The sequence below is a fragment of the Neofelis nebulosa genome, chromosome 3 (assembly GCF_028018385.1).
Source record: "Neofelis nebulosa isolate mNeoNeb1 chromosome 3, mNeoNeb1.pri, whole genome shotgun sequence".
NCBI lineage: Eukaryota > Metazoa > Chordata > Mammalia > Carnivora > Felidae > Neofelis > Neofelis nebulosa.
The window spans coordinates 144,360,029-144,387,130 of NC_080784.1; the positions used below are offsets into that span (position 1 = coordinate 144,360,029).

At 41.3% G+C, this 27,102-nt stretch overlaps 1 protein-coding gene across 3 annotated transcripts; it reads right to left on the minus strand.

Moving 5' to 3' along the window:
• Positions 1–18,032: 18,032 nt before the first annotated feature.
• CCNG2 (cyclin G2) lies at positions 18,033–26,859 on the minus strand. 3 transcript variants are annotated; one of them, XM_058722183.1, is made up of 9 exons: positions 26,545–26,859; positions 25,664–25,690; positions 25,441–25,578; positions 24,701–24,838; positions 23,190–23,440; positions 22,922–23,000; positions 22,741–22,839; positions 20,603–20,808; positions 18,033–19,477 (listed from the first exon to the last, which is right to left on the minus strand). In XM_058722183.1, exons 3-9 carry the CDS (start codon positions 25,576–25,578, stop codon positions 19,357–19,359), a joined length of 1,032 nt encoding a protein of 343 aa, XP_058578166.1. In that variant the 5' UTR covers positions 25,664–25,690; positions 26,545–26,859; the 3' UTR covers positions 18,033–19,356. The 3 variants fall into 3 exon arrangements, with proteins under 3 accessions (XP_058578166.1, XP_058578165.1, XP_058578164.1); XM_058722182.1 differs by lacking the exon at positions 25,664–25,690 and having other exon boundaries at positions 25,441–25,616; XM_058722181.1 differs by lacking the exon at positions 25,664–25,690 and having other exon boundaries at positions 26,545–26,858.
• Positions 26,860–27,102: the final 243 nt, after the last annotated feature.

The following is a 27,102-nucleotide window of genomic DNA, read 5'->3' on the forward strand; positions in this document are numbered from 1 at the left end:
AAGGGAGGGAGAGAAAGAAGGAGGGAGAGAAAGAGAGGGCTCATTTATTGACTGATTCAGTCTTCCATCACTCAAGTGCCATCCTATTCTGGCTCCCTTTGGTTCTCCTTCTAGCATTTCCCCTCTACTGTTCCATCCTCTAGTACATCTTCTCTCTTTTTATTCTCCCCATCTCCTGGCTAATTCCCATTCATCCTTCAGGGAACAACACAAGTTGTGTCTTTTTCAGAAAGCATTTCTCTATTAGACTCCCCAACATAAGTTAAGAACCTCCCTCATGTTCTCTGAAAGTAAAAAAAAAAAAAAAAAAAAAAAAAAATCTATAACCTCTTGTTACATCTCTGTTGTCATCATCTGTTCACTTTTCTGTTTCCTTCACCAAAATTGAGATCATGGAAAATATATCTTCTTATTCACCTTTATGGCCCAGTCCCTAGAATAGTTCCTGACCAGAAATAGTTACTCAGTTATGATTTGTGAGGGAACGAAGGAATGAAGGGATGAGTAAATGGCCAGGTTACTCTATCTAGGAATAAATGACATACTCAAATGGTGTGATTGAGAAGAGTTTAATAAAGACACCATTTATAAAGGTGTAGACAAGGTAAAGAAAAACCATAAGAAAAAACGAAGCATCCTGGGGCCAGCTACAGCAAGAGCTGGGACGATCTCTAGGTCTGAAGATACAAAGAGAGAGAGTACCTTCCAGAATCCAGAAGAGTCACTGAAGGGGAAGAACAGTGGACAGGAGGTAAGTTCAGTAGTGGCCTTCAGTAGAGGATACATCCAACCTGAAGTGACCTGGTGTGATGGGAGCTGAAAGAGTAAAGTGCCTGAAGGCACTCTCCTCCTATCCTCCAATCTCCTGCTACTGCCTCTCACTGGTCAAACCCACCAGACACCAGAGGGCAAGGGAGCCCATGATGCAATCTACACGGTCAACTTCTCAAGGCACAGAGCAGGCTGGGGAGGAGATCTGAAAGAACTAATGGAAGCTAGTCAACAGTTTCTTTCCAAGAACAGAATCTCTGGCTGCATCCTAAAGGTTAAGCAGTTTAAGAATAATAACCAAAGAAAAATTGTCTTCTCTGCAGCTGGTAAGAGAATTATTTCTAAAGAGAAATATTTGATAAGCCAGTTCTTATAAAGAAGAGCAATAGGCTGGCACCCAGGTTTCTTGCAGAAGAAGCCCCTTTTTCTGGATGATAAATGAGAGAAAGGGAAGGAGAATGGGGTTGAAACTTGGGGCTAGTTTAAGAGGAAGAGGAAGACAACAGCCAAGGACTGGGAAGAAAGAGTTAGGAGAAGAAATCAATCTAATGGAGATTTTCCAAATGAAATTGTGGGCACTCTGTGCAATGAAGTATCTTTCTGTGGTCATTATAAACTCACAGCAAGAATTTTTACAAAAACATTATATGATCACTGTGAGTAGATTTTTTGTGAAAGTTAGTGAAGGGATTTATTTACATCAAGATTGGTACCAGGCTGCCAAAGACAAGTGTCCAAGAAGGAAGACACATTTCCTTAGTCAACCAGAGAAGGAACTGGGGTTCAGAGAAGTAAAGTGACTGAATGAAGGCTGAACGAAGAACAGCATTAGAGGAGACAGAGCAGGACTCAAAACCTGGGCATTTTCCTCTGTCAACCTGCCTCCTTCCGTTGTGTCGCTGACACAAGAGGAGAGAAGGGCATGTGAGAAACTTAGGTCTCTGGAATATAGGAACCATGGCTAGGTACTTCTTATCATTTACAGTACATGCTGATAAGGATTAGAATTAATGGAGGACATACTTTGTGCCAAGGACTTTATGTGGGTTATCTTGTGTAATCAAAGTAACCCAGGAGAGCTTCCACTACCACCGCACTTCAGTGACGAGGAAGTACATTGGAAAGATGAAGCAACTTTCCCAAAGTGGATACTTAGAATTCAGCTTTCAAACCCAGCCAGTCTGTATTTGTAGATCATCTCAACAGCTGTGAGTATATTTACTCATTTTCAGCATTTTAAAGGGGAGCTTTTATAGCCTTAAAAAAAAAAACCTACAAATCAGGGTATTTTTGAAGCTGGATTGACACCAGCTCTAAAATACTATGGATCTGTTATCACGAGGCTCCCTTTATTTTAAGCCCCAATTCCTACTGTCTTGCATACCTCAGTAGCTGCCACAGTTGTATTTTTCACATTTTCTCTTTGAAATGAGACTACCGTGTGGCAGCTCTGGAATCCCACGGTGCTTCTTCAGGACCCCACATGTTAGAAGAGGTCCCTACAGTGACCTCTGCAGCAGCTCGTCTCCTCCCTGCAGGTCTGCTTCAGATCCAGGAGCTCAGAACAAGGCAGAAGCGTTCTTTCGAAAAAAGGAAAGGAAGAGGAAGCATTGTTATTCTCTGTGGTTCATATTCCTAACAGTAATGTTCCAAGCACTTAGATTTTGGTAGTACTTCTCCCACGATACTTCATCCCACAGGGATGGTATTCTGCCTTTATCTGGAATGTTTTTGATGAGTACTATGGTCAGAAATGCTGGTTTGACATGTCTTAGGCTTTTCCTTAAAACACTTTGTCTATGGATAGTAAACATTTAACATCATCATTACATTTCATATCAACCATGAGTTTTGAGATGACATTGTTAAACTTTCATTTCATAGACAGTAAGAAAATGTCACATAGAGAAGTAAGTGACCTATCTATGTCATACGTCAGTGGCAAAACCGGGACCAATATCCAGTGTTCCTGACACCAGAAGAGATTAATTCATCTCCTGAAAATGTTCTGTTTTTCCTTCTTGTATGTCCAAAGCCTCTGTTACCTACAGAATAAATATCAGCCCTTTAAGAAATACCAGATCCTAATAAGTATTTAATAAGTATCTAATAAGTAGCAGTTCTTTTGTGCTACATGTTAAGGGAAGAAGCCAGCACCAACCTTCCCTTACAACTCCATAGCCGCAAAAGCATTTGCTTTGGAGTCAGAAAGCAGAATTAGAATCCCAGCTCCATCCTTGAATTTAGGGATAAATCCCTTCACATCAGTAGGTTTTAGTTTTCTGTAAGATAGTAGACACTGCTAGTTACCTGCTCAATGTTTACTCCCCTTTGTATCTTCTACTAGAAACCTGGCTTAGTTCAGAGCATCAATGTGCCTGGTAGAAACATTGACTTCTCTAGACTGTCTCACAGCTAAGGGTGCTCACTACCCATGTGATAAAGTTCTGGGCAGTGAGTCATAGCTGAGAGTTTCTGGGAAACTTTGCTTCCCTCAGTAAATGCTCACCCATCCCTCACCTCGTCTTCCTACTTGACTCCACTTTTCCTTTTTTTTTTTTCCCCCAACACTTGAATATTTATTTCCATATATTTTTTATTACTTTATTTCATGGATGAAATAACTAATTAGTTGAAATTAGAACTCTTCTTCCCTTTGATACCAGCCAAAGGTACATTTGCAAACACCCTCCTCAGCACCTCCCTGGAGAGCCTGCTGAAACTGAGTCTTCCTTAAAAGCCTGAAGTTTTTATCTATTTGCTTTCAGAATCTCTCAATTTTTGAACAACAACTCACACCCCTCTACAGAGGATCCAGACTTGATTTCCTTATCTCTCTCTTCCTTATTTTAGTCCTAAAGATGTTGAGCACCGTCTCTACAAAGAGGACAAAGGAAATGATTGGGTATCTTCTCTTTGTCATTCAGTTCCACTCTCAGTTCTTCTCCATTGTGCTTTCTACCCAGGAAATAAGATGGGCTGTATCACAGGGCTCTCCTCTCTGGCTTCTAGGGGAGCCAGCAGGGAACCCTTGCAGAGATCAGAGGGAGGAAGGAATATGAGATCCTGGCTCCTTCCTTTAAATGGGCTGTGTCTCCTCAACTGAGGTCACAGGTCCTCTCTCATGTCTTCTCTTCTGCTTCATTTCTTCACTAAAGAAAAACCAACCCAATAGGTTAGAGATTTCAAGCTTTTCATGTTTTAAAATTTGTTACTTACTAGGACATATAAACTTACTTTGTCCTAAGATTTTAATAAAGGCATTTCCCTTTGCTAAGATTGGGAAACCCAAAACTAATTTACTCAGTTTTCTCAGTAAGTGTTGATTTCACAAGGACTGACTCACTCTAACCAAAGTAATAAGAAATTGATATGTGAAGCAGAATGCCAACCTACGATTTAAAATAAGATCTATGATATGGGAACTTTACAAATGTTATATAAGTCATGGGAACCAGGCAATGAGTATATCACCTACAAGTAACAGGGGAAAAAAATGAATTAAGCCATAGGAACATTATTTATTGTTTATTCAACAAGAAGAGCAAGCAGTCTCATCAGCGTCAGCAAGGAATTATACCATTTCGCGTGTTTGCTTATGGCCTCATGGTTACAAGATGGCTGCTACCCTAGACATCAGTACTGCATTCAAAATCAGAAAACAAATAGCTGGTTGGCAGAGAGGGAAAACACTTTCTTTTCATAAGGCTTTGTTTGTCTTTTAGCCCAGTTAGCATCCCAGAAGTTCCATGGGCAAGAACTGGGTCTCATGGTCGTTCCAATTGTCAGGGAGGTTGGGAAAGCAAGCATCGAACTCTCCAGCCCCTATTCAGTGGTAAGAGTCAGCACTGAAAGAGATTTGGAAATGGCCTTGGATACTGTAGCAGCTATGGAGGGTGTGCTGCACAGACCTCCCTTCAATAGAGCTCATGGTTCCGCTTTGACAGGGCAGTTGGCTGACAGCTTCTAGCTGCAGTACTTTAAGGATATGCCTCATATTTGAGCCAAGGCCCTACTGTTCCTGTGTAGCCTCAGGCAGTACTGTGCAAACTGGGAGTACTAGGGTCTGGCCATGTCCACCCGATGCAAGACTCCTCTCATCTTTGTTCCAGAGATCCCTATTGAGCTGGTAGAGACTTGTTCAGATCCACATCACAGTCTGAAGCTCTCCCTGCACAATTCTGCTTCCTTCCCCATTTCCTTTCACAGATGTCAGATCAGCATTGTGGCCAGAAGACTTTCCCCGCCCAGTCCTGTTTCCTCCCTCTTTATCTCTCATGGTCATTATCCCACAAATACATCTCTGTACTCCTTACATTTTTTTAAAATGTTTTTATTTATTTTGAGACAGAGAGAGACAGAGCATGAGCAGGGGAGGGGCAGAGAGAAAGGGAGACACAGAATCCACAGCAGGCTCCAGGCTCTGAGCTGTCAGCACAGAGCCCGTTGTGGGGATCGAACTCACAGACCATGAGATCATGACCTGAGCTGAAGTCGGATGCTTAACCGACTGAGCCACCCAGGCACCCCACATCTCCGTACTCCTAACTCTATCTCAGTATCTGCTTTCTATAGGAGCTGAACTTAGAGGAAAGGCCTATGGCAGCAGAATTGTTCCCTATAAAGAAATCTCCATGGAAATCAAATAATATTTGTGTGCTAAGAGAATACAGGATCAGAACAAACTAGCCTACTCTGAGGAATCCACTTTTACCGTGAGGATATCCCTAATGTAAGCATTCCTCTCTTGTGTTTCAGAAAGGACATCCATGCTTTCAGCCTATACTAGTAAACACTGGCAAAGTTGATCACTGCTTCTCTGACTCCCTTTTTTCTTTTTCCTTTAAAATCATCTCTGTTCTGTCGGCTTCTGCTTTCTTGGCAATGTTGATTCCAACATGGGATGCTGTAACCAATCCTGTTTTCCCCACCTTGGGACCTGGAAGACATTCTATTTTCTCTTTTGTTCATTTGTTTGCTTGTTTTGTTATTGCTTTAAGGATAATATGCCAAAAATCTGTTCTCTTCCATTATGTGTTGACTTTATGGTTTCAATTCTCTGGGTTCTGAAGAAGTCTCACTGCCACTCCCTTTTACTTCTTACATGGTTCTGGTGCAGGTCTTTATTTATTTACTTATTTATTTGATTTGTTTAATTTTTTTTCTAAATATAATTTATTGTCGTTAGCTAACATACAGTGTATACAGTGTGTTCTTGGTTTCAAGAGTAGATTCCCATAATTCATTGCTTACATACAACACCCAGTGCTCATCCCAATGAGCCCTCCTCAATGCCCATCACCCATTTTCCCCTCCTCCTGATCCCCCCAACCCCATTCTCTGTATTTAAGGGTCTCTTATGGTTTGCCTCCCTCTCTATTTAAAACTATTTTTTCCCCTTTCCTTCCCCCACGGTCTTCTGTTAAGTTTCTCAACTTCCACATATGAGTGAAAACATGATATCTGTCTTTCTCTGACTAACTTATTTCACTTAGCATAATGCCTTCCAGTTACATCCACATTGTTGGTGCCGGTCTTTAAAATAGCATCAGTTCTAAGGGTGCCTGGGTGGCTCAGTTGGTTAAGTGTCCAACTCTTGGCTTTGGCTGAGGTCATGATTTCACAGTTTTTGGGTTAGAGCCCCACATTGGGCTCTGTGCTGAGAGCATGGATCCTGCCTGGGATTCTCTCTTTCCCTCTTTTCCCTGTCCCTCTCCTGCTTGTGCATTCCTTCTTTATCTCTCTCTCACTCTCTCTCTCTCAATAAATAAACTTTAAAATAAAATAAAATAAAATAAAGTAGCATCAGTTCTAGAGCATAATTTCTTCTGAGGAATCCTCAAGTAGCTTCATTTGTTTATTTGTTCATTCAACCTTCACTTATTAAGTAGCTACTAAGTGATAGACTCTCTAGCAGGTGCTAGGCATACAACAAAGAAGAAGACACAGGCACTCTCCCAAGAAGCTGTTTTGAAGTTAAACAAAACTAGAAAAAAAGTCAGAAGAGATGAGATGTAAGTCAACAGAAGAGTGAATCACTCATCAGAGCTTTTCTGCCACCTAAATATTTTAAATTTTCCATCCTCTATGAGATACAACTTCAAAGGTTTTCAGGGCAATAAGCCTCTCTACATGCACTGGATATTAAATATGGATATGGCTTATTTTCTACCAATCTATGCTGCTTATCACTGTCTGGTGCCACGTTAAGATTCCCTCCGCTGATAGCTTCCTGCCTGAGATGGCTTCTCTCTCACCAGGGCTTGAAAAATAATGGAGCTCCCCAACTGGTGACTATTTCTGCACAGGCACATTTGCAGCACCGTCCCAAGTATGTATGTGTTAAGGCATTTATCCTTGTCTTGGTTTCAGATTGTATTTGTTCTAAATGTGCTCATTCCCATTTATTAGTGTTTATCATTCCATTTTCCCACCATAATTATTTATATAATCCTTTATCAGTTCTACCCTTCTAAGTACAAATTAAGAAAGCCCAAGACAGACTTGACTGGATCACAGACTGGATATAATCTTAAAAGAGATTACAACTAGAAATAATGATAGCCCTTTAGTCTAGGATTTGAGAAACGCTCTCCCAGAAGACAACAGTCTTGTGTTGCTGTAGTATTTTCTTCTCTAAGTTTTGGAAAAAGAATGGCAAACTACAGTGCACTTCAGAAAGTCACCTAGCCCAATATCCTCATTTTACAAAGAGGAAAATTAGCTCCCGAGCAATAGATTAACTTGCTTAGGTAAGACGACTTGATGGATAAGGCGCTAAAACCCCCTATTCCTTAGTCAGGCACTTTCCAACAGCTGTCCACACTGAATTTGCCTGGCCTCTCTGGCTTCCACAGCTAATTCTGCTTTTTCCATATTTAATCCCCACCACACCCCCCTTTCTTTCATCTTCTGTCATCTGCAGTTTCCTTTCCTTCTCTCTTGCTTCTCCCTCCACAGGATTTTTTGCATTCCTGTCAGTCCTGTGTGTTTCCTATTCCTGAACCTTTTGTTTTTTTCTGTCTTGGTGAGCAGTAAAGGAAGAAAACCAATATGTGTGTCTATCTTTGTATCTTCTATATTTAGTACTTTTTAAAAAAAAAAGCTTGATGTATATGGAAATCCTGAACTATCTTTAAAGTAACAATTCCACAAATACACTATAAATTCTACTGGAAAAATAATGCTTCTGAATTCCCAGGGCTTAATACTAACACACTTCTGAGACAGCAGAGTAGGTTTTGAAATAATTGCATGGGGCCCTCAGGACTTCAAGAAAAGATATAAAGTTCCTGTAGGGGGATTAGTCTTCTGTAATATAATCAGATCAAAATGTAATGGATGATATTAACTCTCCATACAGCAATGGAAATAAATGACTGAGAAGAGTTTCACAAAGCACAAAAACCACAAAGTCCCATCACATTAACTAGAGAAAGCTTCTTGGAGACAAGCAGAGGCACCAAATTCCATCCAGCCTGCACGGGATGATGCACAGAACAAAACTATTCTTCTTAGTGTAAGATGTGAACCAAACTGAAACCATTTCAATGTCCCGCATATTCTGCTAGCAGGAAGGGCATGTTTCTGATGGCAGGCATTAGCATTCTAGATCCAAGGAAGGGAAATCTTCTAATATAGATCAATTAGTTGGTACTCTCATTTCCTGTCCTTGCACTCCATGTGTTAGACTCTAGCTCTGGGCCTGCAGAGCTGATATTCTGACCTTGAACTCTAGTGACCCCATCAAAATGCTGTCACCATGAGCACGGCCCTAATGTCCACCCAGCTTCCCTCTTCAGCATTTTGGGGCCCTTCCTACTTCTGTAAGTTGATAAATTAACAAATAACTATTGAGCATGATTGCACGGCCTTGATTATGGTTAAGTTGTTTGCCCTTTGAGAGTAGACAATCTGGATTTAAACAAACCAGTAGTGGGTAAAAATGATTTGAAGAAATGGATGGTTAGGCCTGCATTCTTCTGTGCCATTTCTGTTCACATTCTTCTAATAGCATCGAAAAAGGAAGGGAAAGCATTTCTGAGACATGCTGGGACTGGCCATGAGTAAGCAGACACACAGTTCTCTCTGCTCCCCAAGCAAAGGAAAAGTACCTCTTGTAGGACCATTTCACTTCTTGCTTGAGTGGCCCTGGCTGTTCTCAAAATCTCAGAGTCCTGGAAACTGTTTATAGGAGCTATGTCACTGAACCTCAAACGGGACTCCTGCCCTAAGTCCAGGCAACAGCTGTTAAGCAGCTGTGCCATCGTGTCCTAAAGCCGCTTAGTGTAAGATGTGAATGAAAAAGGGACCAGCTCTCTGAACCTCTGTGAAAAATACTAACCCCTGAGACAACAGCTGGCAGGTAACATATATTGTGAAAATATTCATGGCATTAGAATGGATACATGGTGGATGATCTTTAGATTTCTATTTTAAGGTTTTTTTCCCATAAAAGTTACGCACCCTAATCTTTTCAACTTAAGAAAAATTAATAAGGAAGAAAACAAAAAGAGGGAAAGGGAAGGACCCTGGCAGCTGGCATAACACGAGCATGGAAACAGGTAAAATGGGACTCCCTGTCACCCTCACCTTCTTCTTCTGCCTGGTGCCCCACCCAAAAATAGCATGAAAGGCTTCCCTGGAGCAAGCAGGATAAATGTCTGCTCCTGGGGCCAGGCCCCAAGTTCAGGCACAGCACCACTTCTGAGAGTTGGCACCTTGTCTAGCCTTTGATCAACTTTCCTTTGTGGGACACGTCAACTTTGTTCCTCTTTCATGTACAAGATGGGACAAGAGCTTGAGCCAGGCAGGTATAGCTGCAGGCAGGGCTTTCTTCAACGCTGGGCAGAAAGGCTTTTGCCTGCCCAGGCCCAAGGAGAGCCCCTACAGTTGTTTGCCTGCCACATCCTACAAAGAGGAGTCCTGGTGTTCTGGTGGCTTGGCTTGCGTGTTGCCCAACAGCAGGCAAGCTGGGACCTGGGACCAAATGGAAAGCAGGCAGCAGGTTATTTTCTAAGCCCAGCTTTCAGGGTCACTGCTTACCTCCCCTCCCTCATCCCTTGCACAGTAGCACCTTCCTCTGAGCCCTTTAGGAATCTAATGATCCCAATCACTTTTTCTGACCCCCTTCCCCTGTCCCCATCAAAATCCTCTGGTGCAGAAGTAAGGAAACAAATTGACATGCTCATTGATGGGAGTATAAATTCTGAAAGTATAACGTTTCAGGAGAACAGGTCAACAATATAAAATTTTAAATGTGTATTCCCTTAGAATAAACCCAGGAATTTCACTTCTAGAAATGTATCCTAAAGAGGGGCACCTGGCTTGCTCGGTGGGAAGAGCATGCAACTCTTGATGTGGGGTAGTGAGTTTGAGCCCCACATCGGGTGTACAGATTACTAAAAATAAACTTAAAAATTTTTCAATGTATCCTAAAGAAATTATTATATGGATAAACCGAAATGTATGCATATGAATGTTTACTGCTGCTTTGATTACAAATACTGAACAATTGGAAACAAAATAAGCATCCATTAGAAGGGGATCTTAAAAAAAAAAATTTAAAAAAAAAAAAAAAAAAAAAAAGGGGGCGCCTGGGTGGCGCAGTCGGTTAAGCGTCCGACTTCAGCCAGGTCACGATCTCGCGGTCCGTGAGTTCGAGCCCCGCGTCAGGCTCTGGGCTGATGGCTCGGAGCCTGGAGCCTGCTTCCGATTCTGTGTCTCCCTCTCTCTCTGCCTCTCCCCCGTTCATGCTCTGTCTCTCTCTGTCCCCAAAATAAATAAAAAACGTTGAAAAAAAAAAATTTTTAAAAAAAAAAAGAAGGGGATCTTAAATAAATTGTCACATAAGCATGCAATGAAACATTCCACCGCCATTAAAATTAAGGAAGGAGATTCATACAATTGACACTGACTTTTGCCCTGGCACATTGTTAAATGAGAAAAGTGGGTTATAGAAGTGTATAGAGAGTAGAGTCCCATTTATATTTAAAAAAAAAAAAAAAAGTTTATGGGCACCTGGATGGCTCACTTAATGGTGTCTGACTCTTGATTTTGGCTCAGGTCATGATCTCACAGTTCATGAGTTCAAGCCCTGCATCAGGCTCTGTGCTGACAGTAGGAGCCTGCTTGAGATTCTCTCTCCTTCTCTACCCCTCCCCAGCTCATTCTGTCTCTCTCTCTCTCTCTCTCTCTCTGTCTCAAAATAAATAATAATTAACTTAAAAAACTTTTTAAAAGTTTATATGTTTATACTTGTATAAAAAGAATGAAATGATAAATAGCATTTTGTTAACAGTATCTCTGAGGGGTAGCATTGTAGGTATTATCACTTTCTCTATATTGTTTACATTTTTAGAAACGAGATTTATTAACAGAAAAAAATATTTTTGATGTAATTTTTAAAACTGTCTCTCAGGAAAATATATGCAATGCCTTCACACTGACAACCATTTATATTTGTAAAGAGATTCCCAGTTTACAAAACAACTTCTATTTTCTCACGAACTCATTCAGTCCTCACAACACTGTGATGTAGGAAAATCTTAGCATTGTCAAAGATTAGCAAAACTAGGCATTAGTTAAGGTGGTGAAAAGAGAAACCAGGAGAGAAAGAGCTAAGCAGAGGCTCAATAAAAAATGACAAAGTTGGGGGCGCCTGGGTGGCTCAGTCGGTTGAGCGTCTGACTTTGGCTCAGGTTGTGATCTCACGGTCTGTGAGTTCGAGCCCCGTGTCGGGCTCTGTGCTGACAGCTCAGAGCCTGGAGCCTGACTCAGATTCTGTGTCTCCCTGTCTCTCTGCACCTCCCCCACTTGCACTCTGTCTCTCTTTCTCTCAAAAATAAATAAACATTAAAAAATTTTTTTTTTTAAGTGACAGAGTTGGTGAGTGTAAATGTGGTTAGGCCAGCTGTACCCTCTATCCAGCAGCTTTCAAAGTTAGGATGCTAGCTTCCCACAGACACTGGGAGACAGAAGCCCTACTCTTCCTAATGATTACATCGCAGAGGTTTTCAGATACTTGAGAAAGACACTCCTGAGTGTCACACATCAAAGGGCTAGAAAAAGTGTCACATGTCAAAGGATTAGAAAAAGGATTCACAACGTTTGGACCTTTTTAGTAAGTGCTGTAGGAAAGGGAAGTCAGGTGTTGGCTAGAATGGACCGTAAGTTCTCTTCCCAGCTGTGGGGGCTGGGGTTGTCCCAGGGACATAACCAAAAGCTAAAGGCCTGCTAAAATTTGCTCAAGTCTCTAGTGCAGGGGTTTGAATGGAGTGATCTTGCTAAGAATTTTTGCAGTTCTCAGTATCTCCCCTTTTCAGATTAAAACACTTGTTCAGAGATGGTAGGTAACAGCTTGGAGATGCACCAGTTGCATTTTTCTCTGGAAAGGACCTGCCATCCCCTGTAAGGAGACCAGTAGCCAACAGCCAGCAGGGGCAGCCCCTTCCGGAGCCACCTCTGCACCAGGCCATGCTCTTCGAGAACAGACCCCAGCCAGTGACTGAGCACTGGGAGCACTGAGCCTGGCCATTACCACCCACGGGGCTGTTCTAACTGGCAGCTGGAGTTCCCAGGTTAGGTGAGTCTTTGTCAGACCTGCCTCACAGCCCCAGGCTCTCCCTGTCAACCCACCTTCCTCCCACTTTCTCGTTCACAGGCACCACCCCTGAACAAACCTACTGCACTTCTGACTTCTCAGCATCTGCTTTCTAAGGTTCCCAAACTAACACATGTTTCTTGCCCAAAACTATACTCACAGTGAACAGGTACTCAAACCATAGTTTCTGAATCCCATTACAGTATAAACCCTGCTGGAGATATTTGCATTTCCTCAGACTCATAATCTTTAGCTAAAAGAAAGATTTTCCAGAAGTGAGAATGACAGAATGCACTAGAGGGAAACAGGGATGTGAGGGGCACAGGAAAGAGGATGGACCATCAAGGCCTCCCTGAAATTACCAAAATCACACCAAATCATTATCAGAAATCATTTGGTTCTATCCAGAAGATGCTATACTGTGCCTTGAACATATTTCTGTTATTGTACTTCTTACATTGCATAGTAATTGATTGTCTGCCTCTCCCTTTAGAGTATGAGCTTCTCAATGGTAACACCTGGGTTTTGATTCCTTTTTGTATTCTAAGTGCCTAGAGTAAAAGTCAGTACATCATAGCAGCTCAACAATAGTTGAATAAATTGAGTCTTATCTTAGCAGCGAAGTAAGAAGATTGGGCAAAAGTAGGGTAATAATTATTATAGCCAATATTTACTGGGAGCATATCAAGCACTGTTTCAAATTCTTTATCTTGTGTCATCATGTCATTCAATACACATAGTAACCCCACCAGTTAGTGTTACTGTGGTGATGTCCAGGAAGCAGACTCTGAGACAAAGTTTATGGTGCAGGATGTTCCTTAGGAAGCACCCTTGGGATCAACATCCATGGCAGAGAGGGAAAGGAAGCATGTTAGGGTGTAGGGAATTGAGCCACAATGCTGGCCCAACAGCAACCTCAGCCTACCCCCATGAGGAGCACTGAGACCAAAATGATCCATCTGGGTTTTCCTGTGTTGGACCAAAGTGACCAAGCCTTTATACCTCCTCTCACCTTAATCTGGCATAGATGTGGGCTCTCCTGGGCAGGGTATGACCTTGGGTGGGGCTGTTCTCTGGGTGCATGACCTCAAAAGGGTTGTTAGCTGAAGGTTTTGTGTCAAAAGCACTCCCGACAGCTGAAACATCTAGGCAGCACATTTCTGTGTCCAAAACAAGTAAGTAATGTTACTTACCCCTTTACACAGAGAAACTGAGGCACAAACACTTTAGTTAACAGCCAATCAGGTCACATACTGAATGGCCAAACCAGGATCAAATCTTGACAGTCTGGTTAGAGAGCCTGTGTTCCTGATCACTACATCTAACTCATGAATAACGTGTATAAATTGTCGCAGTGGGCTATGGCCCCCTGCATGCCTAGTAATGATGTGAAATCCTAACTTTGGGGAGGGTGAATTCATCTTTGCATGCAAGGAAGTTCATCTCTACAAGCTATGAATCACTGCAATCAGGAATGGGAAAGGCACCATCAGGTGAGATACATGTAGAAGATGTTGACACCTGTTTTACCCAGCATTATACTAGGCACCATGAAGGATAAAAAGGAAGCATATCACATGGTCTCCTCTCAAGGGAAGCTTAGAAGTTAGGCAAAGGAATAAACCACAGACACATGAAATAATTATTGGAAAAATCCCAGAACAGTAAATGAGCAAGTGGGAGATGATGGTTACGTTGGATAATAGTAAGACAAGCAAAGGGCAAGCAGACCTTTAACCAAACAGTCCTTTATTGATACAAAGTTCCACCCTCTTTAACACCGAATGACTGCGGGCCTTGGAACCCAAGATAATGATAAAGTATAAACTATAACCTAAGCATAAAAAGGAACCAGGGATTGGGAAGGGCCCACATTGGGAAGGGCTCAGGCGAACACAAAGAAGTTTCCAGGGCAAATTAAAATCCCAGCTTTTGAGAGACTTCATCTTCTCTACCAATATACGGTCTTGAATTTTTCTATTACCACTTCTAACTCCTAGGCAATTAAAGACATTTTAACTCTAAATCTTAGCCACTTTTTCTTCATATGGGTGTAAGCACTTAGAAGTTGAAGAGAAGAATACTGTGACTTATTTTACTGGTATAATGAGCAGTGTTTTCCTTATAAGAACTTGTATGTCACTCATTCAACAACTGTTTAATGAGTGCCATCAACATCTGGGTAGTAGTTTAGCATTGTGGTTAAGAAAGAGCATATGGTTTGGCAGACAGACTTGGTTTGGATCTCAGCCCTGCTACTTATCAGATCTATGTCAAAGTACTTGTCTAATCTTTAGCTTCTTTCCTTGTAAAATGGGACCAACAGCAGTATTTGTCTAATAGATTATGGCAAAAATGAAATAATTCTTGTAGGGTGCCTGAAACATATCAATTGGTCAGTAAAGTTACTTGTTGTGGGTAACAGCCAGAGGAGAAGGAGGGCCAGATACTATGCTGGGTGTTGGGAATGCAACAAGCAGCCCCTGCCTTCCCAGAGCGGACAGGTAAGGTAAGCAAACAAGGGAGACAGACAAGCAGGGTATTGACTGCTAGGGTAAGAAAAATATAGTTTTATGGAAACATGTAGCACTGAGAAAGAGAGGAAAATGAAGGAGCTCCAGAAAGATTTCTTGGAAGAAAATATCATCATAACCTTTAAAAGTCATATTCTTTGCTGTGCATTGTTTGGTTTCACCACTAAGTTGCATGAGAGCAGGGACATTGTGCATTGTGTTTGGTTTTATGTGTAAAGCTCTTATTGTAGTGCCTCGCACATTAATAGGCATTCAAATATCTGGAGGAAATGGAATGACTCTGAAGGTGGAAGGTAGGAGTTTGCCAGATGAGGATGACAGGAAAGGTGTTCCAGGCAGATGAAAGAGTATGCATGAAGCCACTGAGGTGAACAGAAGCATAGTGAATAGGAGGAGGTAAAAGGCAATCAGGCTGGAGCACCTGGGTGGCTCAGTCAGTTATGCACCCGACTTTGGCTCAGGTCATGATCACGCGTTTTGTGGGTTTGAGACCCGCATGGGGCTCTGCACCGACAGTGCAGAGCCTGCTTGGGATTCTCTCTTCCTCTCTGCCCCTGTCTCACTCGTGCTCTCTCTCACAAATAAACTTAAAGGCAATTAGGCTGGAAAGGTGTACATGGCTGCCATGAGGGATGAGGCTGAGAAGGGAGCAGGGATCAAATCAAGCAGGGTCTTGTAAGCCTTGGTAAGCAGTTTGAACGTGATGCGAAGGAACAATGTGAAGCCATTAAGGATTTTAATCAAAGAAAGGATATAATCAGTGTGGGTTTTTTGAAGTTCATTCTTTATTCTGTTAATACCCTGATAACCCAAATCTATTTTAAAATGAAAAAATGGAAACTACAGATATGCATTATTAGAAAGAAAAACATAATATCAGCACTGAGAACTAACCATCAGACAATAAATAACAAGCAGCCTATCTCAATTAACTCTTGCTGTATATAACAAACCACCCCAAAACCTAGTGGCTTAAAAAAAATCATTGTTTTCATGAGTCTGTGGATTGAGTGGGATGAGCTAGGTGGTTCCTTGGCTCTGTGTGTTGTAGCCGAGGACACCTGTGCAAGTTGCATTCAGCCGGAAACTTAGCTAACACTAGAACATCCAAGATGACCTCTCATCCTCAAGAAGCACCTGTCTCCACCTGGCCTCTCCTCTTTCAGTAATCTAACCCAAGCTTCTCTGCAGCATGGTGGCTGGCCTCCAAGAAGGATAAAAGGGAAGCTGCCAGTCTTCTTAAAGCCTTAGGGTTGGACATACACTGAAATTCTTCCACTGCACTTTGGTAAGCAAAACCAGGCCCGAGGCCAGCTGAAATTCAAGGGGAACAGACTCCACCTCTTGACGGGAAAGAGCAGCATGTACGCATAGGGATGGAAAGAATCATTAGCTATTAGGAAACTATCTACCACACAACCTGATTTGCTAAACACAAAAACAGTAAGTTGTTGACCAATTTCTGGTACAAATAATTAGAGAAACTTGGTTCAAAAGTGACAAATGCAAAGTACATGGTCTTTGTCCATGTAAGAACCTGGTAAAATGGGTTGCCTAAAAAAAATTAAAAAAATAAATTTAAAAAAATGGGTTGCCTAAATAAGCTAGCAATTTGTATGTGCACAGGGGAAGGTGGGAGGCAAGGGGGAACATCATGTTAGAACTTAGTGTTGAAAGAAAAGGAATTGAAGGGAAAAGTCAAATCTTTGACAAAAAAAAAAAAAAAAACCTGGTTAAAATTGTCATGAATTCTACAACCAATGCCTCTATAGTTGACCTGAATATTAACTGAGTGTGACAGGTGATTAAAACATGTTATTTGTTCAATCTCTCTTCCTGAGGGCCAAATGGGTGGAGACCAAGGGACCAGGCAATGATACAGCAGCATGAGGCAGCAGAAGCAATGAAGTATGCATGCCACATCCTAGGAGATGACTAAGATCTTGTAGTGACTCTGCTGTACAGGGTTAAGTACAGGGTTCAACCAAGCCAGTGGCAGAAAAGAGAAGACAGAGTAGTACAAAGAGCTATACAGTATAAATGAAATCATATAAATGGAAACCTCCAGTAAAGAGGTAGGAGATGTGGATATCCCTTAAGTTTCCAACTTGAGTAAATGGAATACCTATTCACCAAGATAAACATACAGGAATAGCAGGTTTGGGAGTATTCAAAAACTTGCAAGTGGGGTGGCCAGTTGTGAAAAAACAAGCTGGGAGCTCAGTAAAGACAGCTAGACCAAACGTACTGAAAGCCAGAAAGGGGAACAGATGAAACCATGTGTGCAAATTCACAGTAAGAGCATCTAGTAAGAAAAGCAGTGAAATCCTGAACTGAATGAAGAGGGTTTTGAGATTTAGAAAAAGCCACCAATACCTTTTATGTTTCAACAAATCAAAATCTGAAAGCAGAATATATTGTCTATTACCCAAATTACCTAAGGAGAAGGTCATCCTCAAGCCAAGAGTCACCCCTAGGAGGGTTAGGAAAACATGGCCCTATCTCCAAGGGAGAAGAGGTATTAGTATTAAATGAAAACCACATTAGTAGATCTGATTTTCTAACCAACTAGAGAAAACAAGTCTGCAAAATTAACTAGACGGGTAACATATGTTCCTACACACACACACACACACACACACACACACACGCCATGACTTTCAAAACAAGCCTAAGTCTTGGAAAAAGAGGTCCAAAGAGCCAGAGGCTGGCAGGGTCAGTCATAATAACACTCCTCGTGTTTATTTGCCAAGCAACCTTCTGTTTAGAATTTGGCGTGTCTGCAGAAAGAAACTATCGATCTCCCAACCTGAGTATTCCGGTGTACTTGATACCTGTTGCCTTTCGCTATAAATTAATAGGCATTCAGGTCAATACATCACTCTTTTGTTTAATATAAGTCCACCCCAGAGAGCGGTCAATTCTCAAGTGACAGATTTGCTTTCAGTATCTCCAAGGCTGAGGGCCAAACTGTGATGAAGAAATATTACCTAGAGGACTTCTGGTAACCAGATAGACAGCTTACCTTGGAGGCACTCCAGCCTCACTTCAAGCCTTCCCACTGAAATACAGCAAGCACTTTTTCTTTTTGCCAAAAAAATTAAGATAAGATTGCAGACGAAGAGTATAATTCATTAATCTTTTTATTTTGAGTTGTAATCTATCATTACTTCAAAAAGATTCACTTCAGAAAACATCCAGTGGATGTTGACTGACCATTTAAAAAGTCATCAATGTATTACTTAGAATAACAGAATACACAATAAATTATATTTACATGCAATGACTAGACTACCACACACACAAGGTAAAAAAATACAGTATTTTTATGTACATTTTTAAAGATTTACATTTTCATATACAATTTATAAAGTTAAAAAAAATTCTCTGTACAAAATCCCAAGTGTACAGAGTTTGTAAATCCCTATTCTCATGGCTGTACCACCACACGGATATGCTTAAAACTAGAATGCTACAAACACTTAACTTTTTTTTTTTTTACTTCATGTTCAGTCTTGGCACCCATACACTAATACCAATATTTTTGAAACGTGAATTATAAAGGGAATAAAACATAATCATGCAGACTTTTTTTTAATATAAGAAAATGAAATAAAATATGCTACAAAGATCAACATTTATCATTCCAGTTACCTATAGTTCTCTTCAACTTCCTGTACTGCTTTCATATAGATGCATGCATAACTAATAGATTATGGATTGTTTTAATAACATTAAAATAATACTATAGTCTGACAATACTTAGGCATTAGAAATGCAACTATCTAACAACCCTAGCCTGTCAATGATTTCTGCTTTAGCAGAAACCTCAATTAACACATTATATACTAAAATTCACAGAAATGTCACTATTATAATTCCTAAGTTTATAGAGTCTGCATCAGAGAGTAAGTGATCATTTAGAAAACAACAAAGCAACAAAAAAAGTTGTCTGACATTTAAGAGTATATTCTCTGTTCTGAGAATGGAAAGTAGGGGAGATCTATGATAAACCATTAAAGGATTATCCAATGTCCCTGCTGAGGAAGCACTTTTATGCTCCCAATCTGTTTAAAGAAAGACACGTGAAGGCTTTATAAAAAGTTTAAGATAAGCTACACTATTCATCTTTAAAAATCTTCTTGAAAAGTAATAAATTGAAGGTATCAGCACCTTCCCTCCTCCCCCAAGTAGCTAAAGATCAATGAGAAAAATAAAGTGCCAATGTGTAAAACATTAATTGTTTACGAGGCACTAACCCATTTGATGGCTTAGGATTAAATATGAAAATAGGCCAGATCTGATCTGAGTAATAAATAGAAGGTAGGTATTCTAGTCTATGCGATTCCTGCCTAGATGGGGGATGGACCAGAAAACTACCTACTCCCCCATTTATTGCTTTGAAACCTGTATACGCACTTTAAATTCTGACACAGAACAATTACATTTCTAAGATGGAAAGCACAATGTCTGTGCCACTTTGAAGTTGAAAAAGAAAGTGCACTCTTGATCGCTGGAAGGAGAGCTGCTGAGACTCTCTTCACAACTCATATCTTCACAAGAGTCCTCACTAAAGGGAGAACAAGACACAAGAAGAAGATTCCATTATTTAGAAAATACTTAAAGGTTTTACAGGCCAAATGAAACTGCTAAATGGGTATCTTTAGTCTCAGGGTTTCTGTATCAAAATTTAAACTTTATAGAGACAAAATTTAACTTATAAGGACTTCCTAAAATGAATTGTAATCTATTGTAATCTTAGAAAATATAGATTCTAAGAGATTTAGATAAATTACCATCTGCCAAACTATTATTCTTGTGCCAATTAATACATATTAGCAACTAAGTACAATTCTAACCACTTTAAATCCAATAAATGGACACTAAGGACAACATATCTTCAATCACATGGTTTTGATATCTTTCTTGCATTAACAATTGTATCCCTATTACTCTCAAATATCAAACCAAGAAACCAGTAAACTGTGAAAATAAAACTCGTTATTTCTAGATGGTCAAACAATCAAATTTAATAAAAGTATTCATTTTATGAACGAAAATGAACTCTGAGCAAGACAATGGCATCTGACAAAACCGTAAAAATATCTACATAAGTCTGCCACATTAGTGGTGGTGGTTCCCTCCCTTTTCTGGTCATTTAACCCTGAAAAGCTGGTAAAGCCATTTCAGGTTTTGTTTGTTCTTAAACTAGATTTCAGAGAGCAAGGGAGATGTGAAACAACCAGTTTTCAAAAAGGGAGGCAATGAAACAAGTCATACTGAGAAAGACAAATACTGTATGATCTCACTTCAGTGTGGAATCTAAGAATGAAAAAAACAAAAACCAGAACTCATAGATGCAGAGAACATATTGGTGGTTGACAGAGGGAGGGATAAAATAGACGAAAGTGGTCAAAAGGTACAAACTTCCAGTTACAAGTCCTGGAGATGGAATACAGAGCATCATGTTTTGCTTTTTTTAATAACGAAAAAAAAAAGGGAGGGGGGGAGGTTGGGAGCATATCACTAAATCCTCACCTATTTTAATAAAACTACCTCTAGCTAATTTTCTCAGCTGAAGAGATGATGCTATTGGCTTTCTTTAATACTGTGTAGTATTGCCAGGTTCCATTTTGAGTGTAAAATCAGTGTTACTTACTCTGAGGACGTCTAATTTGTCAAGGAACCTGCTTACCTTTCACTTTCATCAAAACAACCCCCTTCTGGTATTGTTGGCAACTCAGGAACACTATAGTAGCTGTTGTGGAGGTTCTGGGCTGTGCGCCTTGAAACAATCCAAACCAGCTTCTTAAGATCTGGTTTGCAACATTCAGGAGAAGAATATTCAGCTAAGCATTTAGAAACCAACTCCCTCCAGTAAATGAACTCGGTGTCATTAACCTGGAAAAAAATATTTTAACGAAGAAGTTAAATATCTCAGAATCACCTGTGATGCTTAAAATATACTGATGCCTGGCTCCCACCACCAGATATTCTTATTTGATATGGGATGTGAGCTGGACATCAAGATTTTTTAAAGCTCCACAAGTGATTCGAATGAGCAGTCAAAATTTGGTAACCGCTGATTTAAGGGAGGAGCATCACAGATACAAACAATTTACACAGAACCTAATAAAATGCTTTGCCTATTTTAAGAAAATACACTGACCTAAAAACATTAGGTCTGCTAATCAGCCAATTATTAAGTATATTCTTTAATAGCCTCAATGAAAGGAATGTAACATGATTTAGGTTTCTGTGACATAGCATTGTTCGGATTGCTAAAGACACCAGATATATGCTAATGGGGAAGTTAGCAATATGGCAGAAGAGGAATTTCCCCAAAAGGGCATAGCCTCTCCACCACTGGGAAATGCCCCAATTTACTAATGAGTCAATTTTCACTTAAGATATTTCCAGATAACGTTATTATAAAAGGTTTGGATTAAAACTAGTAAGTTCATTATTTAAATGAAAGCTAGAATTCATCTGCTAAAAACAAAACACTTCACAAATACTTTTGCCACAAACAGAAGATAATTTTATATCATCGTGGTCTCCATTTCCACCTAATCCACCTACATCTTAACCCCTTTGCAATCTGGCTTCTACTACTAGCTTCTCTTTCTACTGACATCTCCTCTAGGTATAGAATAGCCTCCTTCAATTCTTTTTATACTGGGCATTTCATCTAAATTCAATATTCCTGGCCACCTCCTTGTTGGTAACTTTTTTCCAACCTGACGGCACACTTACTTGTCTCATGTACCCTCCTTCACTGGACTCTTAAGGGGAAAACCACCAACACTGAAAACCCAGAGTTTCAACTGACCCCTAAACAAAGAACTCCCACAAGTTTCTTATGGTTTCTATTATTTCTTCATGAGAAATTCCATATTTCAATCTCCAACTACAATGTACCTTCTGAGTTTTTATTCCAGGCTGCCAAATATCTGCTAAATATCTACCTACCTGAAAGATATACAAATACCCAAAATCATAATTTGATCACAAATTAGTGTCTCTCAAGCTTCCTTCAATGGGGTCAACATTCTCCCCATCATTAGGTTCAAATCTTGGTCATTCATGACTCCTTGTCTCATTTCCATGCTTGGCTTCCAAAATCACTATTTGAGTTGGATCTCCTTACTCCTGGCTTCTGACTATCACCTAGACATTCCAACTATAAGCCAACCTTAAAATGATTCCCAAACTCTTCTAGTCCACCAACCTTCTGGCCACAAGCCTCTGCTACCCAAACTTTCATTGTCTAAGATTTTTTTGGTCCAATGAGACTCCCAGTCATAGTGCCTCTCACAGTCTGCCCTACCTCTGTGCTAACAGAACCCTGAGGCACTCCTTTTAGTACTAACACCCTTTACTGCAAAACTTATTGAGCTGGCTTAAAGAGGTTTAAAAAGAAAAACATTGTTCAAGTTATTTTGGTAATGCTACTAATGGGATAATGATTCAGCCCTACAGATGTAACGGGCTGCCATTAGTATATTTACTAAGTCTATTTACTAGTATGTATTTTTGAATAATCTGCATGTTGCACTGCAGAACACTGTTATCAATAAGTGAGAATACCAGAGAAGATACAACATCTGAACATAGAAAGAAGCTAGGGTAAGTGATCAGGTTCCCTTCCGGTTTAATACTGTCGGTCAGAGCTGCATTTTGAGAACGTCAACACATGAGGTACAAAACAAAAGTGGAAAAGGTAAAAGGCCCATAAGGTTATTATTTAATGTTTAAATCACCACAGGGGTAAAAAACTGATAAATTAGGTAACAAGTCTGCTTTAAAGAATAAGAACTGAAGATCAATTACCTTGGAATGTTTTTTAACAAGCAGAAGAATTTCCAGTAATTCAATGGATTTCAAAGTTTCTACTTCCAAATTGAGAAGGCACAAAGCTAACACAGATGGCTATTAAAAAAAAAAAAAAAAAATTTTTTTAAAAATTAAAAACAGAAACAGCGAGACCTATGTAAGCAAGAAATCAACTTACTTTTGCTTTTGAAAAGGTAAGTCGGCAGTTGCAAGCTTTCAGTTGAGCTTCTAGTTTATCTAGACTCAGTATTTCTTTCCTATACAATGAAAAGGTAGGACAAAATATTTATTTATTAAACTTCCAAAGACTTAAATGATTCTAAAAACTTGCTGTTGAAAATCCAAGTTGAAAGTTTAGAAAAGTAAAAATATAAACTTCACTGGCATTACAGCTGTTAGCTACAGGAACGCTAAAGCACAAAATTTTTACTTTTAATCCCACTGACCTTTCTGATGTATGACACAGTACGATAGTATGGTATAAGTGCAAAAAGTTTAAGGCAGTAGTAGCTTCCAATTCATAGTGCAATTTTTCTGAAATTATTTTTTCCATCCGTTTTATGTCAGAAGCAGTACATTTACATTGACTGATCCGGATTACGTCATGAGTGGATGGAATATTGCATTCTTCTTCAACTATTCTAGCAGCCAACAAAAAACAACAGACTCCAATGCAAGACAAATGTTTAGGTTTCACCTGAAAAGCAAAGAACAAAAAGCTTCTTCTAACAACTGTCACTCTGATTCAGTAAAGCCGACACTTAATATGATGACGTCCCTAACTCTTAAGACAGAACACAATCTGATACCAATACTTTACCCTTATTCACAATTATAATTAATCATTTTTACATTTTAAACTGACTTAACTTCCTCTTTTTTAAAAAAGGCATTTTAAGCATTTAAATTAAGTAATTTAAATGCAAATTTAACAGCTAGGTTTCTAACACTGAATTATACTTTGTATTTCAAACATGAAATTCCTAATAGTGCAATCTCCCCCAAAATAAATTAAGCCTTTCAACTCCGATATATACTTCTTTGAATATAAAAATAATACGTGTAACTTATCTTTTTATCTTCTTCTCTACTTATCTTTAAATATCATCCTACATTTCAGTGCAAATTTGCCCAAGAGAAATATTGCATCAGTTGTGCAGAACAGAGCATATGTAAAAGCTGCCATGGACAGATGGCTGCCCTTTTCTTTTCAGTGCCCTGAAAACTGACCCAGCAGCTGACAGCAATCCTATTGGCAGAAGAATTGCCACATTTTTCTAACAGTAGCTGGTTAATAAGACTATGGTTCCCCTCTTTGAAAAGACTTCTCACAGGGAAGGCAGTAGGTCATCTTTAACATACTGCTATACTTGAATTTATGTTTCAGTATTAAAAATACCTAAGCTCCAACAGAAAATGTGATGAAAGATGAAAATGTGAAAACCTTATTTTGAGAATTGTATACGTATATAGGGAATACCTAAAAACAGTGTTCTTCATTTTGTCACATCTGCAAAGAGAAGGCATAGAAGAGGTACAGCAAAACCAAACTTAAAATCCAACACAGTTAATTCTGTAATCTCTTAACCTGGCACTAAAGATCACACTTCCAATTAAAAATGTTTATGCACAGTGACATAATTACATTCACTTGTCAAACATTTATCGAACCCCTGTATCCTAGGCACTGTGCTGTGCACTACGTTTAGAAATATAAAGATATAGGGACGCCTGGGTGGTTCAGTCGGTTAAGCATCCGACTCTTGATTTTGGCTTAGCTTATGATCTCATGGGTTCCTGAGTTCAGAGCCCTGCACTGGGCTCCATGCTGACAGTATGGAGCATGTTTGGGATTCTGTCTCTCTTCCCTCTCTGCTCTTTCCCTGCTCGTTCTTATTCTCTCTCTCTCTCAAAAACAAAACACACACACACACACACACACACACTGGTTAAATACCTTCATAAGAGCCAAGAATCTGTCCAAAATATTGACAGCCAGGACAAAAGTTTCAGTGCAAGATCCAAAAAAGTTGGTTAAACTCCTTAAATCTTCTACTTTGGCATTTCTCAATCTTGGACACAAAGTGTTATCATCCTGAAATAAAAACCAAGAGCCAAAGTTATGACTTTCTTAGAACTAGATAAATACACACAATTAGATTCAAATAGAGTAATTTTTTCCCTTAACCTTTAAGAATATGGGGGGAAAGAGTGGAATCATTTAATGCTACAAACCTTTTCAGGTACAAAATATGTATACATATCACTGCTTTTTTAAAACCTACATTACAGAAGAGCTTCAGAAAACTGTTGTCACTTCCAGGGGTTATAGCAAATATAACTCCCTTGTAATGGAGATAATTAGATTTTTGTTTTTTCTAATAAAGAAAAGGCCCTACTATGAAGTATTTCACGGGCAAAGGTTATTTCCACAACGGAACTACTCAATTCCGACGTAAGAGTCTCCCCCCCCCCCACCCCAGAAGCTGCAGGTTGGAGGTACCACATTTGAAGAAACACTTCTCGAGGGTTAGTATCACTCTCGTGCATAAGATTGTAAGATTTATCTTAGTACTCTAGAAAGACAAAATTTTATCTTAAGAAACTTTGCAGCCTTTAATCTTGATTCAACTTAAAAGTTATCCTTTTCCAAGCCCTATCAGCTGTTTGAGCAAGACATCTTTTCTGGGAGCTTACCTCCGGTGTAGCCTCGATCAAGCTCAGCCCTTTTTCTCGAGGTTGGAATCTCTGTTCCTGTTCTAAATAGAGGTTCAACAATCCGAAGAGCTGGACCCCTTCACGACCCGCCAAATACTCTGCCCCTAAATCCTTCATCTGCAGCAAAGACACCACCCACAGTTAGAGTAGGTATCCTGGGGAGGGGGTGGGGAGTGGGCAAAAAAAGAGCTGGGGTCAATACCTCAAGCTTGAGACGCCCCAGCACACCCTGGGTAGGAGCGGATGAGGGGATCAGTCACGTCCTCCAGAACCCCGGCGCAATCCTCCCCCACCGCCAGGGAGGTGTGGCAGGAGGAGGGGCCGCGCTGTCGTCCGCCGGCCAGCGCTGGGTCAGACCGGCCAGCCCCAGCCTCCCGGAGGTTTCACAAACCGGAAACTGCCCTGGGGCGGCAGTGTCCGTCCGCCCTACCTGAAGCCGTGGGGGGGAGGGGCTTCTGCCCGCGGAAAGCACCCGGGGCACCTAAGGCAGCGGGTCTTGGGAGTGGGCGCTTTACACAATAAGGGGGAGGGGAAAGAAAGTCTCGCGACTGAACAAAGAACCGGAGGGAGGAGACTCCCGAGCCCCGCCTCTCCCGGGGAGCCCAGCTCCTGAAGCCCCTCTCGCTGGAGTTCAGTCCCCAAGCTTTCTCATCCGCTTCGGCAGCGCCTATCCCCGCTCCACCCGAGTGGCAAGACCCCGATCCGTGAGAGCGGTGGGGTGGCGTGGCCCACCCAGTCGGGGGACAGAAGTCCAGCCCACCCCATGCCTGGACATCACCCGTCCATCCACTGATCCCAGGTTCCTCAACCGTGCTGAGCCCTGGGGCTGTCAATCCAGGAAGCACCACCCCAGCGAGCCCCCGTGACAAAATGGGGGTGGGTTGCAACTAAAGAATTGTCTTCAGCCTCCTCGACTCACCACTCCTCCTTCCAACATCTTTCCGTCTTCAGTGCTCACTCCCCCGGGGCAGGGCTGAGGGCAGGACCGGAGTCGCTCCGGGGCCGATTGGGTACTCCCACATCCCCCTACTACGTCCCAACCACAAACAAAGAAACCCCGCGAGCCCGGGCGAGCCCACTCACCGTGCCGGAGAGGAGCCTCAACCGGCCCGCGGCGTCACGGTCCGGTGAGGACTGGGCACGGCGGGGGCGTCCGAACCTGTCTCCGGAGGTCGGGGACCCGCCGCCTCAGCGGTGACCCCGGACCTGCATCGGACCCTTCCCCACCCCCCCCACTGCCACCTCCGCCTCGGCCTCACAGCCGGAGCTTCATCCCGCTACCCGTGCGCCCACCCTCCGGCTGGGGCGCAGTGCCGGCCCTTCTAACCCTGGCCCTTTGCGGGCACCGCCGCCTCCACAGCGGAGGCCGAACCAAACCCCTTGTTTTTGTTTTGAGTTTTCGACGCCCCCAAGGGGGCGGGGCACGTGACTCCCCGCGGAGGGATCCGCGGCTATCGCAAAAGACTTTGAAAAAGAGTCCCACCCCATACTGCTGTCCCCAGCCGGATTTGTGCCCTCTTCAGCTCGGTTTTGCTTGGCCGAGCCATCCCTCCCTCTCGGTCCCTGGGCGGAGGGTGGAATCTGGGCGTCGGCTTTCCACGATTGATCCGGAGAGGGGAAAGACAGGGAGTGATAGGCTTG

Bases quoted from the DNA above. Each gene is read 5' to 3' on its own strand.
- CCNG2 (XM_058722182.1), bottom strand. From the start codon at position 25,578: ATGAAGGATTTAGGGGCAGAGTATTTGGCGGGTCGTGAAGGGGTCCAG. The intron at 23,441-24,700 runs GTATTTAACCAG...TTTGCTTTTCAG, and splicing joins GATTCTTGGCTCTTATGAAG to GTGAAACCTAAACATTTGTC. The intron at 19,478-20,602 runs GTAAGCAGGTTC...TTCTCCCTTTAG, and splicing joins TGTTTTGATGAAAGTGAAAG to TGAGGACTCTTGTGAAGATA.